The 20,203-nt window shown below is 40.5% G+C and overlaps 3 protein-coding genes across 3 annotated transcripts; 1 reads left to right on the top strand and 2 right to left on the bottom strand.

Moving 5' to 3' along the window:
• Nucleotides 1–1,121: 1,121 nt before the first annotated feature.
• On the bottom strand, nt 1,122–6,135 carry LOC113032770 (synaptobrevin-like). Its single transcript, XM_026185861.1, has 5 exons — nt 5,380–6,135; nt 4,219–4,366; nt 3,863–4,021; nt 3,402–3,453; nt 1,122–3,033 (listed from the first exon to the last, which is right to left on the bottom strand). Coding segments are annotated over exons 1-5 (378 nt in total). The 5' UTR covers nt 5,382–6,135; the 3' UTR covers nt 1,122–3,016.
• A 1,525-nt stretch (nt 6,136–7,660) lies between these two features.
• Nucleotides 7,661–12,861, bottom strand: mrpl51 (mitochondrial ribosomal protein L51). The gene is made up of 4 exons (XM_026184511.1): nt 12,690–12,861; nt 12,399–12,501; nt 8,419–8,526; nt 7,661–8,054 (listed from the first exon to the last, which is right to left on the bottom strand). Exons 2-4 carry the CDS (start codon nt 12,487–12,489, stop codon nt 7,858–7,860), a joined length of 396 nt encoding a protein of 131 aa, XP_026040296.1. The 5' UTR covers nt 12,490–12,501; nt 12,690–12,861; the 3' UTR covers nt 7,661–7,857.
• A 2,828-nt stretch (nt 12,862–15,689) lies between these two features.
• On the top strand, nt 15,690–20,196 carry lag3 (lymphocyte activating 3). The gene is made up of 9 exons (XM_026185476.1): nt 15,690–16,014; nt 17,430–17,699; nt 17,789–17,918; nt 18,103–18,311; nt 18,496–18,750; nt 18,842–19,150; nt 19,237–19,485; nt 19,595–19,716; nt 19,836–20,196. Exons 2-9 carry the CDS (start codon nt 17,639–17,641, stop codon nt 19,929–19,931), a joined length of 1,431 nt encoding a protein of 476 aa, XP_026041261.1. The 5' UTR covers nt 15,690–16,014; nt 17,430–17,638; the 3' UTR covers nt 19,932–20,196.
• The last annotated feature ends 7 nt before the right edge of the window (nt 20,197–20,203 follow it).

The following is a 20,203-nucleotide window of genomic DNA, read 5'->3' as shown; positions in this document are numbered from 1 at the left end:
TCATGAAAAGCTTCATGCTGTTCATAATAAACCCCTCAGTGCAATTACATTTTATTTCTATAGCACCAAATTACAACAAAAGTCTCAAGGTGCTTTATCTTGTAAGGTAAATCCATCCATTCTCTTCTGTTCATCCTTGTCAGAATCCCGGGGAGGCTGGAGCCTATTCAGCTACCACAGTTGTTGGGTACAGCCTGGACAGGGCTAGCACGGAAAGACAGGCAGCCATTTACACTCACACCTATGGACAATTTAGACTCACCAAATTAACCTAACCCCAATAATTACATGTCTTTGGACTGTGGGAGCCACGTGGGAGCCACGTGGGAGAATCCTCATAAACAGAGAGAGAACATGCAAACTCCACGCAGAAGATCCCTGGTCAGACAGTGGACTCGAACCCAGATCCTGTGAGGCAAGTGTTAAAGAACTGGAAAATTGACTTTCATCTGACAAGAGGACTTCGGAGCAACAGTCCATTTCTTCTCTTTTTACCAGAAGACCAAAAAGACACTTTTGACATTGGAACTCATTTCCTAAAGACATCTGTGTGGTGACAGAGACCTCCATCCACTCCTTGTGAAGCTCTTGCAGGTTTTTGAACCAACCTTTCTTAACAATCCTCTCAAACCTGGAGTCACCTCTGTCGCTTTTGCCACAATTTTCCCTTGCAGTCAATTTTCTATAAAGATGCTTCTTTACAGCACTGTGTGAACAGCCAGCCTTTTCAGCAGTGACATCTTGTGGCTTGCCCTCCGTATAGAGGCTGCTCATGATCATCATCTGGACAACAATCACGCCAGCAATCTTCCCCATGATTGTGGTTGTGTGTATTGAACTAGAACAAAAGATGCATATTATTTACAGTATACTGTGTGACTAATAATTTACTCAAACTCTAAATGAAATATTCTAATAATTTGTGAAAGTGGATTTCTGATTTTTGAGACCTAAACATCAAAAGTAAAACGATAAAGGCTTAGAATATTACAATTAATGTCAAATATATAAAGAAATTAAATTATGAAAATTTTGATTTTGTTGAGGAAAAAACTTTTCATTATAATCTTTTAGTTTTTTAGATGCTATAACATGACCAAAGGATATAATCAAAGTCAGTATGTAGTCACTTCATGATTTCTTTATTGGCATCAGCAAAAAGTGGTAAACATGCATTTGTTCTCCTAAATCCAGTTGCATCTCTTCCAGTAGTTCCAAGTAAATCACAAAACATCTTCTCATGAACCATGTTAACTATCTAATAATATTACTGCACAGTATCATTAGATAATTTTGGCTAACCGCTACAATTATGCATAAATGCCCTTTGCGTTTTATCAACCCTGAATATCAGTCCAAAGTAAGGAAAATAAACTTCATATCCTACAGCCCCTCAAAAAACTTGAAAGAATTTATAAACCTGTTTTCAGGAGCGTAAACTGACAGATGTGTACTATAGTTCTACTCATACAACACGAATAATACTAAGTTTTCATTTTTCACTACAGTAGCAGTTTGTTTGCAGTCTCTGGATATTATTTTACTGTCCAACACAAGTGATCTTAACAAAATGTTGGCAAACTCTTGAGCATTGTTGCATTGCATAAGCAGTAATTATCAGATCAGAAAGACATTGTACATAGGTCCTTTAAACCACTAAGAAAAAAAATGTACAGTCGGCAGTAAGGTTCAGAAATGGCAGATACACAGGTTACACAAAAAGGCAAAACTACGGACACCGTTTGCCATGCAGGTTAGAAACAAAAGCTTCACACTGGCCGTTATCATACTGTCGATGACAGATGGGTGCTTTTATGTGAGTCAGCAGTGACGGTGGGACGACCAGGTGGCTCAGGGTTTCTAAAATCATATCCTCTTTCCTCTTTTCCTGCTTTCTGGACAACTTAAACAACAATTAAACACTTTGACAGCACAACTCTCAAAATAACTATATGTCTCTACCTGTTTGAAATGTGGCGCTACACATTCATCTGTCTATGGCTGGGACTCTCTGCAAATCAGAATTAAGAGGCCTTCCTCTGGACTGAAGCAGTTAGTTCATGTATTCGTTAGATTGTCTGTAAGTGCCTGTTCGTGTGACTTAATTGCTGTGCATATTATTACTAAAATGCCACCTCTATGCCTGTGGTATAAACATTCTGCTTTTTCAGTCCGGATTTAAATTTTTACCTATTTATGCAGTAGAAATGTGTTGCAGTACTCCTACTACCTTTCCCTGAATCACTTCCTCCTTTCCTAAACTCTCACACAGTCTCTTTCCCTATTTTGCATTTCTCTTTTCTTGTTATCACTGGAGGTTGCAGAAAAAAAAGACTTAAGTGAGTGAAAGTTAGACAGGAAAGGGAAAAAAATACCAATCAAAGCCTACCAGGTAAAAGTGGAAGAAAGCTTTTAGCTACAATGCTTTGGATCACAGATACACACAAGCACAAACAACAGAAACTAGCATAATCTTAATCTAACATGACCTTGTGTTAGTAAGTAGCAACTGTGGAAGTAGCAGACAGAAGATGTGTGTTAGTTATGCATGTCAGTATCAATTTACAAATGTTGAACTCTCAAAAAAACGTCATATGAATAAGCTTTGGCGTACTCGGTGTAGAAAGACTCTTCTGTACACCCCCCACCAGCGTGCTTAGCCCCACGTGTTCTCCCTCTACCTTCTTTCCTTTTCTTCCTTCCTTCCTCTTTTGACTCTGCCTGCTGTGTCCTTCAATAATACATGAGGTGCAGAGGCAGCGGAGAGTGAGCAAGAGTTCAAGTCAAAACAGTGGAAGAAAGCAGCAAGGAAAGGGAGGGAAAGAGGACGAAGAGAGCAGAGACATCTATAAACACTAATGTAATGTTTAAGTGCAAGATGGTTTGATGGAAGACTGTGTGAAGAGAGGAAGGAGAGGACTGACAAAATTGAGGAGCAGCGCTTGGGTTTCTTTTTTTGCCTCTCCCCTCTCATATTATCCTCAAGTCCATATTCATCTGTACTGATGAGCTGAGCTCAGTGGAAGAAGTATACTGTGAATTAAAGAGAGAGGGAAAGAAGTAATTAGTTTAATGGGTCTGGCAACACGTCATTAAAACTAAACGGGCAGAGGACACACTGACCTCTCCTTATGCAGGAATGTGGGGTTGTTAAAGACGAAATAATATTATGCTAGTGTTGTCTTATATGTATAATATTGATGGGTTTTTTTTACATTAATAAAAAACCCCATCAGTATCAGTTCTAACACTGATGTATTAGTGATTTCTAAATTTCTCACGTGTGCAAGTGGAAATAGCCATGCTGAGTGGGAAGTCGACGCATGATGATTATCTACATTTTGAAAGTAATCAGTTAATTGTGGAAATTTTTGCATCGGTGTCAGAATGAAACTACTTACAGAATATGATTCCAACCACAATAACTCCAATGATACCCATCATGATCATCATCTGAAAAAAAGAGATGAAAATTTTAGACTCCATCCTTTTACAGAAGAATACACGAAGCTGTGTTTTTAGGGTTTCACTATGTTCAAACAGAATAGAAACCAATCTGAACCACAAAACAAAACAATTATGACACTTAAAAGGCTCTTTGTGTTTGTTGTGGCTTAGTTATACAATCCCCTCAGTGTTTAGAGTGAAAACTCCACAATAGCAGATGCCTTTCTCCCATTTCCCCTGAGGTATCACTTCAGTGCTCTACAGCAGCTCATTAACAAATTCCTATGTTGTCCTCTATTCTCTCTGCATGCCAGAACACATACTAATAGGAATTTGTTCATTCTAAGTCAGATGATACCATAGGTTTCTCTCTGTTTTACCAATCTGTGTAAAGGAGCCACAGTAATGCGCCCACCTTGCAGTTCTTCCACCAGTACTTGTTTTTTAGCTTGGCTGCGCAGCTTTCAAACTGGGAGGCTCCAGCTTGGAGAGCGTCCGCTCTGTCATCCAGCTCTGAAAGCTTCTGGTCCCTTTCCAAAACCTTGTCCACATTCACCCGCATGATATCCACCACCTAGACCAATCCAGCAAGGATGAGAGAGCATTTTTTTTTTTTTTTTGGGGGGGGGGGGGGGTAGTAAAGGAGGAAAATAGATGGGAATGTCGTTTTCGTAAGTGGTAATTCTTCTGCAGTTTGTTGCTCATGCATATTTTACATCAGTGACTTTCTACACAAAATGCATTCTGACCCAGAAGCTCAGAACAGCTCACCTCTTCCACTTGGGCCTGAGTCTGTTGTAGCCTGCGGTTGCTGCTGGTATTGGGAGGGCCAGGAGGTGCGCCAGCTGGGGCTCCATCTGCGCCAGGGGCACCTGGAGCTCCAGGAGCTCCAGCTGGTGGGGCAGCATCTGGGGCAGACCTGACCAAGCACAACAATGAGAGTTTTGTGAGAGAAAGAATTGGATGAAGTCAGAACATTTCACATTCAACAATGGATAGGTTTTTATAAAAATCTGAAAAGAAACTTGAAATATGCTGAGAAGGAAAAATGCCCTGTCTAAAGGCTTGAAAGAGTCAAGAGTGTAATTTGCAGGAAGGGAACCTGCAAATCGCAAACGTAGGCAGAGATGTTAGCAAGAAATGATGAACTAATGGGTCAGTGAGAAAGGGGCGCATAAGAGAGAGTGGGGGAGAGGTTTTTAAAAAAGCTATGTAGGCCACAGGATGGCGGTGGATGAGTAAAGAGAGAGAACGTTTTGGGGAGGAAGAAAAAGAGAAGGCAGATGTTGCTCATGATGGATTACAGAGAGATGGTTGGAAGTGAAAAGAAAAGGTGAGGCAGAACTGAGGAAACGGTTAATCCAGCAGGAGGGGAGAGGAAGGACAATTAAACCTGAGCAAAAAACCTCTGCAGAGGCAGCTGCCAGTTTAATATATGATAAACTAACTCCTGCAGGATGAAAATTTACAATATTTTTAAGAGAAATTCTGCATTAAGGAAGCTACTGATAACCCAGTTTCCTTTAAAAATTCACGTTTTACAGCATTAAACAGATGATGACCCCCAAGTCCCACAAAAACCTTGTAACTCATCCAGCACCACAAAACACGCTGCTTTCTATTAAATCTGACACAAAAACATCCAAAACAACTCATTCAGCCCCGTCTCGGGCTTTGTATGAGACAGAAGTCAACCTCTGAATACATAATTCAGCGAAGCAGTGATGGAATATTTTTCGCTTGCGTCAGCAAAAACCCTTCAAGCTGAAAGTAAATCATCTCACTTCGGACCGCCAGTGGAAGAAAATAAAGAAATGAACACGTTTCAATGTGGGTTCTTCCGCCACCACATATTAGATATCTGCTTTTGTTGTTTTTTTTTTTCTTTTCATTTTTTTAAGAGCGCAATGGAAAAGCCGCATTAATACTCACATCTTCTATGCAGCTGTTTGAACTGACTCACGGGCAGCGGAGGAGGGGTGACTGGCTGTGAGGCAGGAGGGTCTGAAGTACAAAGCGAGAGAGAAAAAACCCCCAAAAAGACAGAAGAGACGAAAAAGCGGAGGCACGTGTGCAAAGGAAAGTCCAGATGCTTAATTAGTAAACAGACTGAAGTGGCGCACTGACAGTAAACTGAGGCGGAGGCTCTTGGCGCAGTGGAGCCGATCTTCTAGCGATGCTTTTATACTGCAAGCCGTCACCAAAAGTACTGCAATACTGAGACACGTATACAGGTCGGGTGATAATTCACTGTGTGACCAGATTAGTGGGCAGGGAATGAAAAAGGAGCGATGCCAGCTCAGGAAGGAAGTACTTCCAAATTATAATCCATGCAAAAGAAATCCACGGATGTTTGTATTCTTGCAGAGCTGCATCCGGCTCCTCCAAGTGATGCTCCCCTCCTAGATCCTGAGACGCAGCATTGATTGGCTGGTTGTTGAGTTGCCTCTTCTGAAAGCTACTGACAGAATACCTGCGATTGAAATAAAATAATAATAATAACAACAATAAAGGGGGAAAGTGCAGTCACAGGAAATCGGTTGTCTCTGATTGCCTCCTTCACTCTCTCTCTCACTGCGCGCTGTATGCGAGGTACGCGAGTTTTGTCCGTGCAAAGTGGCTCTGTGGGCAACTGCAATAATGCGTCTCTGCTCCTGCCTTCACCACTTGGACTCGTAACGACAGTGCGGCACCCCTCCCCTCCCTCCCTCTCTCTCCCCTCACACTTTGCAGTACTGCAGCTCTGTGTCGGATAGGGCGGCGGGACGACACTGCGGTACCGTGAATGCCTACAGAGTGTTGACTCGACTGTTTCCTCCTTGGCCTGGGATTCTCCCAGCTCCCTCCTCTTTCTGATCCTGTATCCCATTTCCCTTTGCAACGGCTTTCGTTTGAAAACTAATGGAGTCCTACATCTGAGCCTACCTCTACTATGCTTATATTTTGAATCAAATCTTATGCATATTAAAGTGAGCGGAGTTAGAAAAAGCCTCACGGGAAATAAAAAAGGTCAGTAGAGCAATGAAGTGAAACATACTAGAATGTGACGCTCTTCAGATGTTAAAAAGAAAATTACAGTTAAGCAGTATGTCCAAAAGGTCTTGTTATTGTAAGGAACCTTTTCAAGGTTCCTTACAATAACTTGCATTTGTCTAAGCTGCAAGAACAGCTTTGAAGAGTTTATTCAAAATTTGATGACGTATATGGAGAAAAATTAAGAAGTAATCTGTTTTGCAAATACATTTGCTTTTTGTCCCATGACACTATGGAGACAGATGTTTTTTTGCACACTGGGGAAGTGCTTTCCCTGTTTTAACACAAGTGCCCACATGAGGAACTTCACCTGCACTGAGCCTCCACCTCCACCCTATCAAACACCCTGGGAGTGAACTGGAGTGTGGGAAAAAGCCTTCTTATGGTTGAACACCAATGAGCGAGCTCAGCAGTGCTCTGGAGTAGGAGAAAATTGCTGCATGCAGAGTCCACTGTCTCACTGAAACTCTTCTCAGACAATGGAGTCCCATTAGCCTTGAAATGGTAGATCATGTGCATTATGTTTAGGCATTTCCATTGTTTCAGACATAACATTAAAACCATCTGCCTAATATTTTGATCCTAAAAAACGAACAAACAAAAAAACACCAACCCCACAGAAACTCTGAGGCTGTCCTGTGGCTTCTGTGAAACCTGTATTGGATTAGCTTGGGGGAGTTTGGGGAGCAAGTTTGCAGAGCACACTAACACTTCTATTGTGGAGGACCTTGGCTAAAAGCTTGGTTTGTAACAATGTAATACCTTCGGTGGCACATGCCAAAGTAACATCATAGTACAATCAGGACCCAAACTTACCCATCAGCTTACTGCGATAACGAGATGATCAACAGGCGAGGCAAATGTATTCACACAGCACAAAGACTAGTCATTCAAGGTCCTTTACAAGGTGAAACTATTACTCGCTTCACTTGATAAAAGTTAAAGCTCTGAAAGTTTCTCAGACCTCAAACTAACTCAAGAAACCCTCCAAATGATTTTTGTATTAAACGTCTGAATTTATCAGTTACTTCAACAGGTCATTTCATCCTAAGCTTTTTCTGACTTTTGCACTAGAGCCTATTTTCACGAAGTAATCCCATGATATCATTTTTAATTACAGACTGACTAGTTCAGCTTTATCTGAATGTTCGTTGGGTCTCGAGGAATAAAAAGCCACAAATTCCAGTCCATTTAAAATTTATTTTCAGGTTTTAGTAGCATTTATTTTGAATCAGTTACTGATAAGAAATGAATAATGCACATTCAGTCTGAAACACACAATAACCTAGAAAAATGGAAACAGAGCACAGTGACAGCATGAAATCACACCAACAGACTGACACAGTCCTTCTTGGCTGCTCTGCACTTTGTTCAGCATTAGCGATGTTTGCCAGTGCGGTTGAAGCGTCTATAGAGGAAGCGTATCCTCTTTTCCAAGTTGTGCCTGTCCTGAGTCATCATTCTGTCTCCCACCATCTTCTTTTTTCTAATTGCCCGCTGCAGTTCATTACCTTTGAAAGCTTTCAGCCAGCAGGGGGCAACAATTAGGTCTTTAGGATGAGCTTTAAAGTCCCCTGTAGAAAGAGCACGAAGAGAGAGAGACAGTTTATGTGAAAGAAAAAAAAAAGTGTGCTGTGGGAGAGGCAAAACTGGTCAAATGAACAGCAAAGCAAGGCACCATATCAGATTAAATGTCGGATCATCATAGATTTGTTCACCTACGCTCATACCCAGCTTATCTTATCACACCATCTCCTGCCAATTTACTGTGCGGATGTTGAGAATACTGTAAGACTGTATGCACACACGCGCACGCACACACACAGTCAGCCCTTAAGACAAGTTAAGTTACTCATTATGACTTAGAAACAGCAAACTAACCATCCAACAGTTGTACAGTACATCCTCTTAATTTTCTTGGATGCTGAGGATACTCACCCAAGATTCCTATGTTATCATAAACTCCATACATGCTCCTCTTCTCAGTCCATCTGTCCACCTTTTTCGGCTGAGGGATGGCGTGCATCCTGATCTGACAGCATGTACCTGAAAACAGCACACAGTAGCACAAAGTGCTTGTTCACATTTGGGGAAAATAGTCTATTTTGTTCTCTAAACAATTTGCAGATTACTCGATGTGCTCATTCACATTAAATGATTCAAATCAAAGGTATCAAATACAAAAGCTAATGTACACTTTATGCACCATGTTGTTCACAGACTCAATGAATCAGCATATATATGGCTCCATACATACAGTACAAATAAACACATAACATTTCTTCTACTCCCAGACAATTAAATTATTTGAAAATATTTAACATCCAGGTTACTAGAAAATTATAAGAATAACTTTACCAGGTAGCCATATTGGAACAGATGTTTACTAATGACTCAATAGATACCAGAGAAGCTTTTTAAACACACTCATGGGAAAAGTGTGATTCATGCACCGCAGGTCCGGGGTGGTTTGAGTTTGTTCTGTTTCTTGTTGAGGAAAATATAACTGTTGTTCTTGACAGCAGAGGTCGCTCACGACTTCAATTTCTATGTGAACCTAATTTTTTGTCTTGTTTATTTGGTAACGTGTAATTGCTTAGAGCTTTAAAAAGGTCGTGTTCATATCGTGCTGGTCTGACTTGTGGACGACATTTAAATGATTCGAACATGCGTGACTTTATTTGAACAAATAAAATGAGGCAGTGCAAAGAGTAAGCAGGTCGTCTTTTTGGAGTCCACATAAATGTTTCTACACAAAATATCAGATGCGACAAATGCTCATATAAAAACATGTTGGAATGTGGAATGTTCAGTGAAGCAGGCAGATAGAGCAGATATTCCTTTTACTAGCTCATCTTTAAGTTATCTTAATTATATCCTACAAGTGTCCAACTGTTCCCGGTGAACATTTCATCATGATATTGAATGGAATATGCTAACACACCATGTGTTTGTCGGGCAGTGTAGGCCCATTTCTACTGAGCTGAGAGCGACTAAAAAGTGAGAATGGAGGGAATGATTCATGAATATCCATCACAGCACGCATCAGCATCATAGCTTCAATGTCCTCTTTCTCACAACTGATGATGATGTTGATGATCATGAGAGGTAGTGTCGTTAACTAGAGGTTGTAAACACAACTAACTGGCAGTGACGGAGTGATGACAGGGTGGCTTGGGGTTGCAGTTTTGCCGCCTCAGCTTCAAAGAAACAACTCAGGCTTCTGTAAATGACACTGATGATATTTCTGAACAACAAACACTCGGTGTGGAGAAAATGTTTTTTTATATATAGATATAGATAGATATGCAGTTTTGGACTATTGGACAATTTCTGGTCTTTTTTTATTTTATGCTAACTGTGCATACTTTTTACCTTACAGTGGCACATATTACACTAACAGTGTAAAGAGTGACATAAAATCCACAGTCTGTGCACTACTCTCAAAAACAGTGCTTAAATGAGGCCAGCCTACATTAAAACTACCCTGCATTTGGAGAAAAATATATAAAGAAAAATCTGTCAAACTTATAACTCTTAAAATGCCTTAAAATAAAAATAAATACAATAAAAGTTCAATTCATGTCACCATAATTTAACCCAAACAACAGAAATGCCTCCCCTTTTTAACCCCTACTCCCATTTTTTTGGGTGAAATTACAGTGAAATTCCCACTCAAATCAAATTTAGAGAGGTTATGCACTGACTGGACAAAAATCCCCTTTTTCTGATTTATCAAGCTATCTTAACTCTTTCCCCCACACCTGTATGTGTTTTGAATCCCATATATACGCACATAAAATAAAAGATTACGTTTAATAACCATTAAAATGTGTTCCAGGTTTTTCTAATGAATAGCCCTAGTAATACCACGTAGGAAGAGATTAACCCCACTAACTTCTGATGGACATCTAGTCATTTTGTTCAGGAAGCCCTATATACAGTGGGGCAAAAAAGTATTTAGTCAGCCACCGATTGTGCAAGTTCCCCCACCTAAAATGATGACAGAGGTCAGTAATTTGCACCAGAGGTACACTTCAACTGTGAGACAGAATGTGAAAAAAAAAAAATCCATGAATCCACATGGTAGGATTTGTAAAGAATTTATTCGTAAATCAGGGTAGAAAATAAGTATTTGGTCAATAACAAAAATACAACTCAACACTTTGTAACATAACCTTTGTTGGCAATAACAGAGGTCAAACGTTTACTATAGGTCTTTACCAGGTTTGCACACACAGTAGCTGGTATTTTGGCCCATTCCTCCATGCAGATCTTCTCGAGAGCAGTGATGTTTTGGGGCTGTCGCCGAGCAACACGGACTTTCAACTCCCGCCACAGATTTTCTATGGGGTTGAGGTCTGGAGACTGGCTAGGCCACTCCAGGACTTTCAAATGCTTCTTACGGAGCCACTCCTTTGTTGCCCGGGCGGTGTGTTTTGGATCATTGTCATGTTGGAAGACCCAGCCTCGTTTCATCTTCAAAGTTCTCACTGATGGAAGGAGGTTTTGGCTCAAAATCTCACGATACATGGCCCCATTCATTCTGTCCTTAACACGGATCAGTCGTCCTGTCCCCTTGGCAGAAAAACAGCCCCATAGCATGATGTTTCCACCCCCATGCTTCACAGTAGGTATGGTGTTCTTGGGATGCAACTCAGTATTCTTCTTCCTCCAAACACGACGAGTTGAGTTTATACCAAAAAGTTCTACTTTGGTTTCATCTGACCACATGACATTCTCCCAATCCTCTGCTGTATCATCCATGTGCTCTCTGGCAAACTTCAGACGGGCCTGGACATGCACTGGCTTCAGCAGCGGAACACGTCTGGCACTGCGGGATTTGATTCCCTGCCGTTGTAGTGTGTTACTGATGGTGACCTTTGTTACTTTGGTCCCAGCTCTCTGCAGGTCATTCACCAGGTCCCCCCGTGTGGTTCTGGGATCTTTGCTCACCGTTCTCATGATCATTTTGACCCCACGGGATGAGATCTTGCGTGGAGCCCCAGATCGAGGGAGATTATCAGTGGTCTTGTATGTCTTCCATTTTCTGATGATTGCTCCCACAGTTGAGTTTTTCACACCAAGCTGCTTGCCTATTGTAGATTCACTCTTCCCAGTCTGGTGCAAGTCTACAATACTTTTCCTGGTGTCCTTCGAAAGCTCTTTGGTCTTGGCCATGGCAGAGTTTGGAGTCTGACTGTTTGAGGCTGTGTCAGGTGTCTTTTATACAGATGATGAGTTCAAACAGGTGCCATTCATACAGGTATCGAGTGGGGGACAGAAAAGCTTCGTACAGAAGACGTTACAGGTCTGTGAGAGCCAGAGATTTTCCTTGTTTGAGGTGACCAAATACTTATTTTCCACCCTAATTTACGAATAAATTCTTTACAAATCCTACCATGTGGATTCATGGATTTTTTTTTCACATTCTGTCTCTCACAGTTGAAGTGTACCTCTGGTGCAAATTACTGACCTCTGTCATCATTTTAAGTGGGGGAACTTGCACAATCGGTGGCTGACTAAATACTTTTTTGCCCCACTGTATGACAGAAACCGCTCGGGTCAGAAAAGAGAAACAGGGCTAATAGGGGTCCAAGGAGGAAAGAGTTAAAATCCCTATACAACTTTGAAAGCTTGATTTCATGAGATCCCATCCCTAAGATAGTTTGAGTCTAACTTGTTTTTTGTTACTGAAATCAAGAAAATTCATGCAGGCACACGCAGAATGTCACATTCACACCGACATTCGTACAAACATGTTTTAATCTGCGCCAAGTGCATGCTGTCTTATTTCCAAGGATACTTTGGCCGAAGCAATCAGGGGTCAAACCAGAAATCTTCCGAGTAATAGACGACTTGCTTTACTTCCTGAGTTCAGGTTACCAGTTGCTACTGGAACCAGTGAGACAACTCACCTGTAGAAATGGTCCTGACGGTGTGCAGCAGCGTCCCAGCAGACTGACAGTAGGACGCCCCAGCTCTCAGCAGACCTCCCAGCAGAGACATGTCCACAGTTTTCTGCCAGAAGTTGTTAACAGATCATTTAGATGAAACTTGAAGTCAACGCTCATAAAATTCAGAGTATTTTTTAAAGTTTACTGTTCCTTCTTTAAACACGGCATCAGTTTCTTTAACCATCTTTACGGTGACCCTTAGCTTTAGCTTCAGCTAGCACATTACATCGAAGTCAGTGTTTCGACCATTACCTGTTTCCACGCGTGTTCAGAATCTTATGCCACTCGAGTCCTTTGTTTATATCGCAGCTAAGGATCACTTACGAACATGCAACGCTTTAGAATGTTTGTTATTGACGCTTCGACATGCTCTGTGTGGCGGCTTCCATCTTTACTCTGTGTCCCATAATTCAACGCGGCAGTACCGTGTTGTCTGTAGAGAAGCGCAAAGGAAGAGTTTTATTATTGTCTTTGCAACTTTTTACTACGAATTCTACCCAGTAGGGGGAGATAGGCCTGTCGATACCCGAGTAAATAGGTAAGTTAAGTTTATTTAAAGCGCTTTATACAGAAAACTGGGAATAATCACAATAAACATTAAAACTGTTAAAAGTGATAGAGAATTTAAAAAACAGTTATACAAATAATAACAAAAGAACATCAATAGAAGGCCTGGCTAAGCCTTGTTCTTAAAGGAGTCTACAGAGCATTACATGTTTTAATATATCTAAAAGTAATTTTCAATTAAAAGTTAAATGCCAGGTGAGGAGAAATCAGAAGTTGGAGAGAATGGCACTCACTAGGATTTAGTTATGTGAAATGTGTTTAACATCTGTTGTATTTACTTTTCGAACAAAACAGAATAAAACTGAATGCCTTTATTTGTGTTTCTACAGATAACGAGCGTCTTCCTGAGCCGTGCACAAGTGAGACACATTAAGCAGAAAAACTTCAAGCAACTTCTAAAAAAAGCCTTGCTTTAACAAAATTTAAAAATATATAAACGGGATAGAAATTAGAAAAATAGGACAGGTATAAGTTAAAATCCACACACACCATACACATTTATGAATTTATGAACACACACGCAAATATCACCTGTGAAGTCCTTGGCGATATTGCACAAGGATGCTGTGCGTGGCGGCAGTGTGCAGTTTAATGCAGGCCTTTATTGATCTCTAGCACCATCCAAGTGGCAACAGAAAGAAAAGGTGGTTGCCAGGATGAGAAGAGTCCTTGTTGTTGTTTGTGGCACGACTTGTAGCTGTGCTTCTAGCTGAGTGACAGTGGTTTTCTTTTCTGATGTTTTGTTTCTGTCAACGGCCTTTTTGTCATCTCCAGTGAAGATGGTATTTCACACCAAAATGCCATAGTGGAGTAGAATAACACCAGCAGCTGTTTGGTCAGCTTGTTTCTCCTCACTGTGCTTAAGATACAGCTCTGCACGGTTTTCTTAAAGTCCTGTTTGTGCTGAGGAATTTAAAGTTGGAACATTTTCCACATTGTCTCCACCTTTGTTCAATGGAGCAGGATTCTCTTTCTGTCTGCTGAAGCTGATGATCATCTGTTTTGTTTTGGAGGTGTTAAACGCCAGGTTATTGATGGAACAACATCAGTCGCTTTGCAAATCATGCCTGTAAACAGCCTCATAACAATTACGTGCAACCCTGTGGTGTCATCTGCAAGCTGAGTGCAGTGGGTTGGTGTGAAATCGTGGGTGCACAAGGAGTAGAGAAGTGTGTTTAGCTTTCAGCCCCGAGGGGCTTCTGTGCTGGGAAACTGTTGCTGTTTTGTTATGAAACATCTGCATGTGAAGTCTATGCGCAACATAATTATATATGTGTCCTGATGTTCACATTCAGCCGCCCTCCTATAAGTTCGTACAACACTGGACTTTACGGTAAAAAGGGACTGAAAAGCAGAAAATAAGACAGGTGAATTCTTGCACTGAAAAAAATCTGGGGGAAAAAAGAATACATTTTATTGCAAACCTCATAAGTGCTATTGCAAATCAGACAATCCATGCAGGCTGAGTAGCCCATTGCAAATTTCAATATCATTTAGTTTTTCTCATTTATGTAAATGAAAACAAAAAACCCCCAATATAACACAACAAATGTAATCAGCAACACAATCTACAGTCTGGTTAAAAACTAACAAACATACTGCAGGAATTCTGCATTTGTGGTATTTGGTTGGTGTGCCTAAAAAACTGGCAAAAACCACAAATTGATTGATGAGATTTGGTGCTGAGCCTGCAGCTGCAAACATTCAGGCTGTTTTTGCCTATTTTGCCTTTTTCTCTCTCTCATTCACACACGCATACGCACTCAGATGACATCAGTGACAGATGCTGATACTTTCAGTCTTACTGTTGCAAAGAGCTGAATGGAATAATTTGTCTTTTTCAAAGAAATAAGACCAGCACAGTTGATCTTTGTCTGTATTTCATTATTGGTAATGCGGCAGACACTATGTGGAAATTTAGCCCAAACAAAACATCATCAAACATTAGATTCCATTCACATTTAGCATAACCACAGAGCAATACTGTGTGCAGAGAAGGCTTACTGCTTTACTGTAAACATGCAACCTTAATTTAACTTTGACTTCAATTTAGATTAAATGTGCAAAAAAACAAAACAAAACCCAAAAACAATTTTTAAAAAAGTGTCAAAAAGTGCAGCTTTTTTTGTGTATATATGTTGAGGTAATGCTTAAAAAACACGAATCAGATATTTTTCAGCAAGCCCGAAGTGTAATTTTGGAAAAATATTTTGCCACGCACTCGGTTTTTGCATCGCAGTACAGCGTTAAGTTCCCTTACACTGTTGCTCTGAATGCCGGCGCAAATAAAATGCTGACATAAGAAAATGTAAAGAATTTCTCAGCAGAGCCGCATGTTTTATCTGCACTCTGCTTCCTGCCAGTAAAACCCAGTGCAAAGATATTTCAGCATAAGCAAATACAGAATATGTGACCCTGCTATAATTCAGTCAGTTACTGAAATTAAACCGCAGAACTATCGACAATAACAGAAAACATTCATTCTCTACTAAAGGTTGTGAAATGCTGCTGTGAGTTTAGAAAATGGACAACGAGGAGAGATAATTGTTCTTGACACGGGAACAAACTACTCATCTGCCGTACTTGTACAGAAGGAGTCTGATTTGACTATTTTCCAAAGTAATCTCTATTAGCATATTCGTCTGCATCCCTTCAAGCTCAAAGAGCAGTAGTTTCCATATGAGGGGTGTTTTCCTTCAGGGTAACATCATCACATATTCAGATACGGTGGAGATGAATAAACGACAGCTGAGGGAAAGACCACCTCACAGCACTGAGTAACACGCTGAGAGGTGCCCCCTGCTCTCTCAGGGTGTTTTTCAAACCAAAGCCTCAAGATCAAATAAACAAAACAGTGATTTCAATTTGAAGGCCGACAAAGGAAGTTCAGTGTGGATGAGATGAAAGGATTACAATATCAGTCACACAAAAGTCACATGGCTCTCACCAAGGAAAATGTCTTACCAAGATGAAGAAAAACAGCCCTGAGGTTTCACCCACATGTTCTCAGGTATATCTGGGTAACTGTCTTAGTTTCTCTTTCTTTCTATGCATGCACGCATCTATCTATCTATCTATCTATCTATCTATCTATCTATCTATCTATCTATCTATCTATCTATCTATCTATCTATCTATCTATCTATCTATCTATCTATCTATCTATCTATCTATCTATCTACCTACCTACCTACCTACCTACCTACCTACCTACCTACCTACCTACCTATCTATCTATCTATCTATCTAGCCTGTACTTTAATACAGTGTATTTGATGTTAATAAAAGGAGATTCAGGTAGCTTCACACACAAGTGGATTGATGCCTGGTGATATTTTCTTTGTTTAATGTGAGCCTAGCCTGTATTCTGTATTGTCTGTTGTCATGTACTGACGTGCTGAATAATGAATAATTAAACAGAAAATGTGTAATTATTTAACTATACAGCAGAGTGAAAAACAACACATAGAAATAGTTCTAAAGGTAAAACGAACAGATAGTATATATTTATTATACTGACATTTTACTGACACCACACCCGCAGCAGCAATTCTTTGTGTGGTACATCTAAATGTATTTACACACGACATCAAACAGAACAAAAATATAAACCACACTTTGTCCATGCAAGCCCTGTTTAGCAGCATCACTTGTCAGGTGGCTGAAGTATTCAGTGAGGCAGACATTCCCTTTACCGTCTCACCTCTACGTTATCTTAATGATCTCCTACAAGTGTCTAACTCCTCTGACGAGATTCAGGGGAAGAGCTGTAATCGGTGTATTTCCTCTAACCTGACAGTATTCCCTGTGAGCATTTCATCTTGATATTGAATGGAATATGCTAAAACGGTACGTGTTTGTCTGGCAGTGTAGGCCCGTTTCTACTGAGCTGAGAGCCACTAAAAAATGAGAATGGAGGGAATGATTCACTTTCATGAATATCCTTCACAAGAAGATACCATAAATGTCCTCATTCTCAAACTGGAGATGATGATGATCATGATGATGATCGTGAGTAGTGGAGCTAACTAGTGGTTGTAAACAAAACTAACTGGCAGTGACGAGATCATGACAAGTAGTTTGGTGTTGCAGTTTTGCCATCTCGGTTTCAAAACAGCAACTCGAGCTTCCGTGAATGATGCTGAAGATATTCTAAACACTTGCTGTGGAGTAAATGTTGTATATACACATTATTGTTTATTTGTCCCCAAACTTTGTGTAACATAAGTGACTTTTAGAGGTATAAATACAGAATATCTTACCGTCCATGGTTTCATACTGTATGTTTCTTGTGTATTCGTTGGTTTAGAAATTCAATAATCGAACATACTTTTACAGAGTGATTGACGCAAAAGAAACAGGAAATACATTAGAGAGAATCCGTGGGAGGAAGTGGGGCTCCCTGTTTACATCTCTGTCTTATAGTTTCCAGGCTGACAAAGAAAGACCGCAAGAACGCTTGGCGTGTAGCTGAAGTCACATGATCAGCAGAGGAACTACCAGACGCCCTGCCTTCGGTACCTTCCCACGGGCTGATATATAAACCTCTTCAACCCACATCGCAAAAACATACCAGAAAAGGCAGCGCTTGAAGAGAAAGGCAGAGTTTAAGAGTTTGTGGATACAAAACCAAAATGAACAAAACAAACTTGTTGGATTTTTTTATCTTTGGGATGGTTTCCATTCTTATAACAGGTAACTGTGTGATCAACTCAAAAGCAAATCTGCGCTAAAATGCAATTTAAAAAAAAATTGAAGTTAATTTCATGTTTTTCTTCACACAGGCTCCAGATGTGAGGCGATACACAGTGAAGTATTTGCTGCAGAAGGCTCGGATGTTGTACTACCCTGTAAATACCCTGCAATACTGATCAGCAGTCCACCTGCGATTGTCTGGAGTCATAAGGAGAAAGGGTAAGATGAAACTTCTCTTTTTTTTTTTTTTTTTACATTTTTGCTATTCTCTTTCACTTTTCATCTGCAGATTAATCAGCTTTAACCCCTTAAACAACAACAAACTCCTTCCTCATTCACTAATAAAAGACTTGTATCTATTTGTTGATGACTCTGGATTGTTGTGATTCCCGTTCATCTACAGCACTATTTGGAGGAAGGAACGGAGCGGTCTGGAATACCGCGGCTCTCGATGGTCCCAACGTGTGCAGTGCCCCCACCTCCAGCTTGATAGTGGCACATTCAGCATTCAGATAAACAACGTGACAGAGGACGTTGTTGGACTTTATTCCTGTAAAGTGGACCTTAGAAACCAAGTGATTGAAAAGCAGGTCATGCTCAGACTTATTAAAGGTAAGAAGCACTAATTGAGCACGCCTACACTCACTAATTACAAAAGACCACAGAGCTTTTTACCATATAAAAAAGTAATATTTATTTGTGATATAAAAATGTGACCAATAAAATAAATATTAAACATTTGTAATATGTAGTATTTACTGTAAATTGACAGAAATCTCACTCTCTTCATTTACAGTGTCCTTTTCTCCACCGGCTCCCCTCTCTGGGAGCAACACTCAACTGTCTTGTGCTTTGAAACCTTGGCGTCATGGCGTCTCTGTGGAGTGGATGTTAAACAACAATCCATATTTGCCTCAGGCTAAAACCGGCTTGCACGGCGACAAAGTTTCAAGGGTTTTAAGAGTCACCGAGAAAGAGAGCGGAACCTGGACCTGCGTCGTGACGTACAAAGGAGAAAAGGGCCAAGCTTCAGCAGCTCTGGATGTGAAAGGTGAAATATTAAGCTGGACAACTGATTTATGAAGCTGTTGGATAAAGTATTTTGTGCTCTTAACAATTTTCTTTCTTTCTTTCCTGCACAGGAATCATCCAACCACCCAAAGATAACGCCAAGGTTTACGCTACTGTGGGGTCTCCGGTCACTCTCCCCTGTGTGTTTTCCTCTGGTTTAAGAACTTTGAGCGCAGGCTGGGAGAAAATCAATCCTGTGTCTCCATCCACCCGCGATCTCCAACTGCTTTCTTTGGCTTCGTCCTCACCTGATCGGCTCCGCTGGGATAGGTCTATCCGTATTAATGAGGTCACATATGAGGACGAGGGAAAGTACAGATGTAGTGGGAATGTAGGAGAGCAAAGGTTGACTCGGACTTTGCAGCTCGTTGTTGCTAAAAGTAAGTTTCTGATCTTTCAGTTTGAGGGAAAATTCAATGCACTTGTATTTTTGATATAAAATCATTTCTCTTGTTTCTTTTCTCAGTCGTCCGCTTAAAGCAAAAATACTCAACGACGCTGACCTGCCAGCTGAGCGATGCAAGCGAGGTCACCGAATACGAGTGGGCTCATGTGACCTACGATGAAAATGGCACCGCGGTTGTTGGGTCCATCCAGAAGGGAAAGGATATAATCATTACCGACGGGTCAGAGGAGAGCTGGGGCGAATGGACATGTAGTTTCTATGGGCAAGATGGCCTTTTGGGGAATGTGACATACAATACTCATCTGATGAGTAAGTTCTCATTTTTGGTGTTTTTCTACTTCTGCTGTGCTAAAAAATAAATATTAACTATAAAGAACATTAAAACCTTTTTTTAAATGTTTATTTTATATTTTTGCAGGTGGTCTGAGCGGACAGAAATCCTCAAGCGCATCAAATAACACCGCCACAGTGGTCGGCCTCAGCTTTCTCCTCATTGTTCTGCTCCTCATTGTGGCTCAGATGTACAAGAACCGCCAAAGGGTAAAAAAAACAAAATTTGTAATTTTGAAAAATCGCATAGAATAAATATGAAAGCGTGCATTCACAGATTATATCTGTAGAGATTACCTCAAATAACGCTGTACATCTCTTCCCCACAGAGGAAAAGGATCTTTCAGTATCCCGCCCTGGAGACCATTGTTCATACCATCTCCAACGAGCGGGAGGAGAGAGAAAGGAACCGGGAGAAAATCTAAGGACACATAAAATTCGAGGCTTCGCTGGAAGAATTTCAGAGCACTAAATTGAAGCAAAATCTCTTGCCGCCTGCAATATGTTGAGAGACTCTTGTTTACACAGATTTTGTAAATATTTTCAGAGCAGATACTGTAGCAATGCTGTTTCATTCGAACAAAAATGAAATGCACTATATCCTGTGTTTCAGCTGTGCATGTTTTAAACTGTTGTATGTGTGACGATTTACATTTGCTTTTAAATGACAAACTGAGAACAAACTGCTTGACAAATA

Source organism: Astatotilapia calliptera, chromosome 11, assembly GCF_900246225.1.
Source record: "Astatotilapia calliptera chromosome 11, fAstCal1.2, whole genome shotgun sequence".
Taxonomy (NCBI): Eukaryota; Metazoa; Chordata; class Actinopteri; order Cichliformes; family Cichlidae; genus Astatotilapia; species Astatotilapia calliptera.
This window is presented reverse-complemented; position numbering and strand designations above follow the sequence as displayed.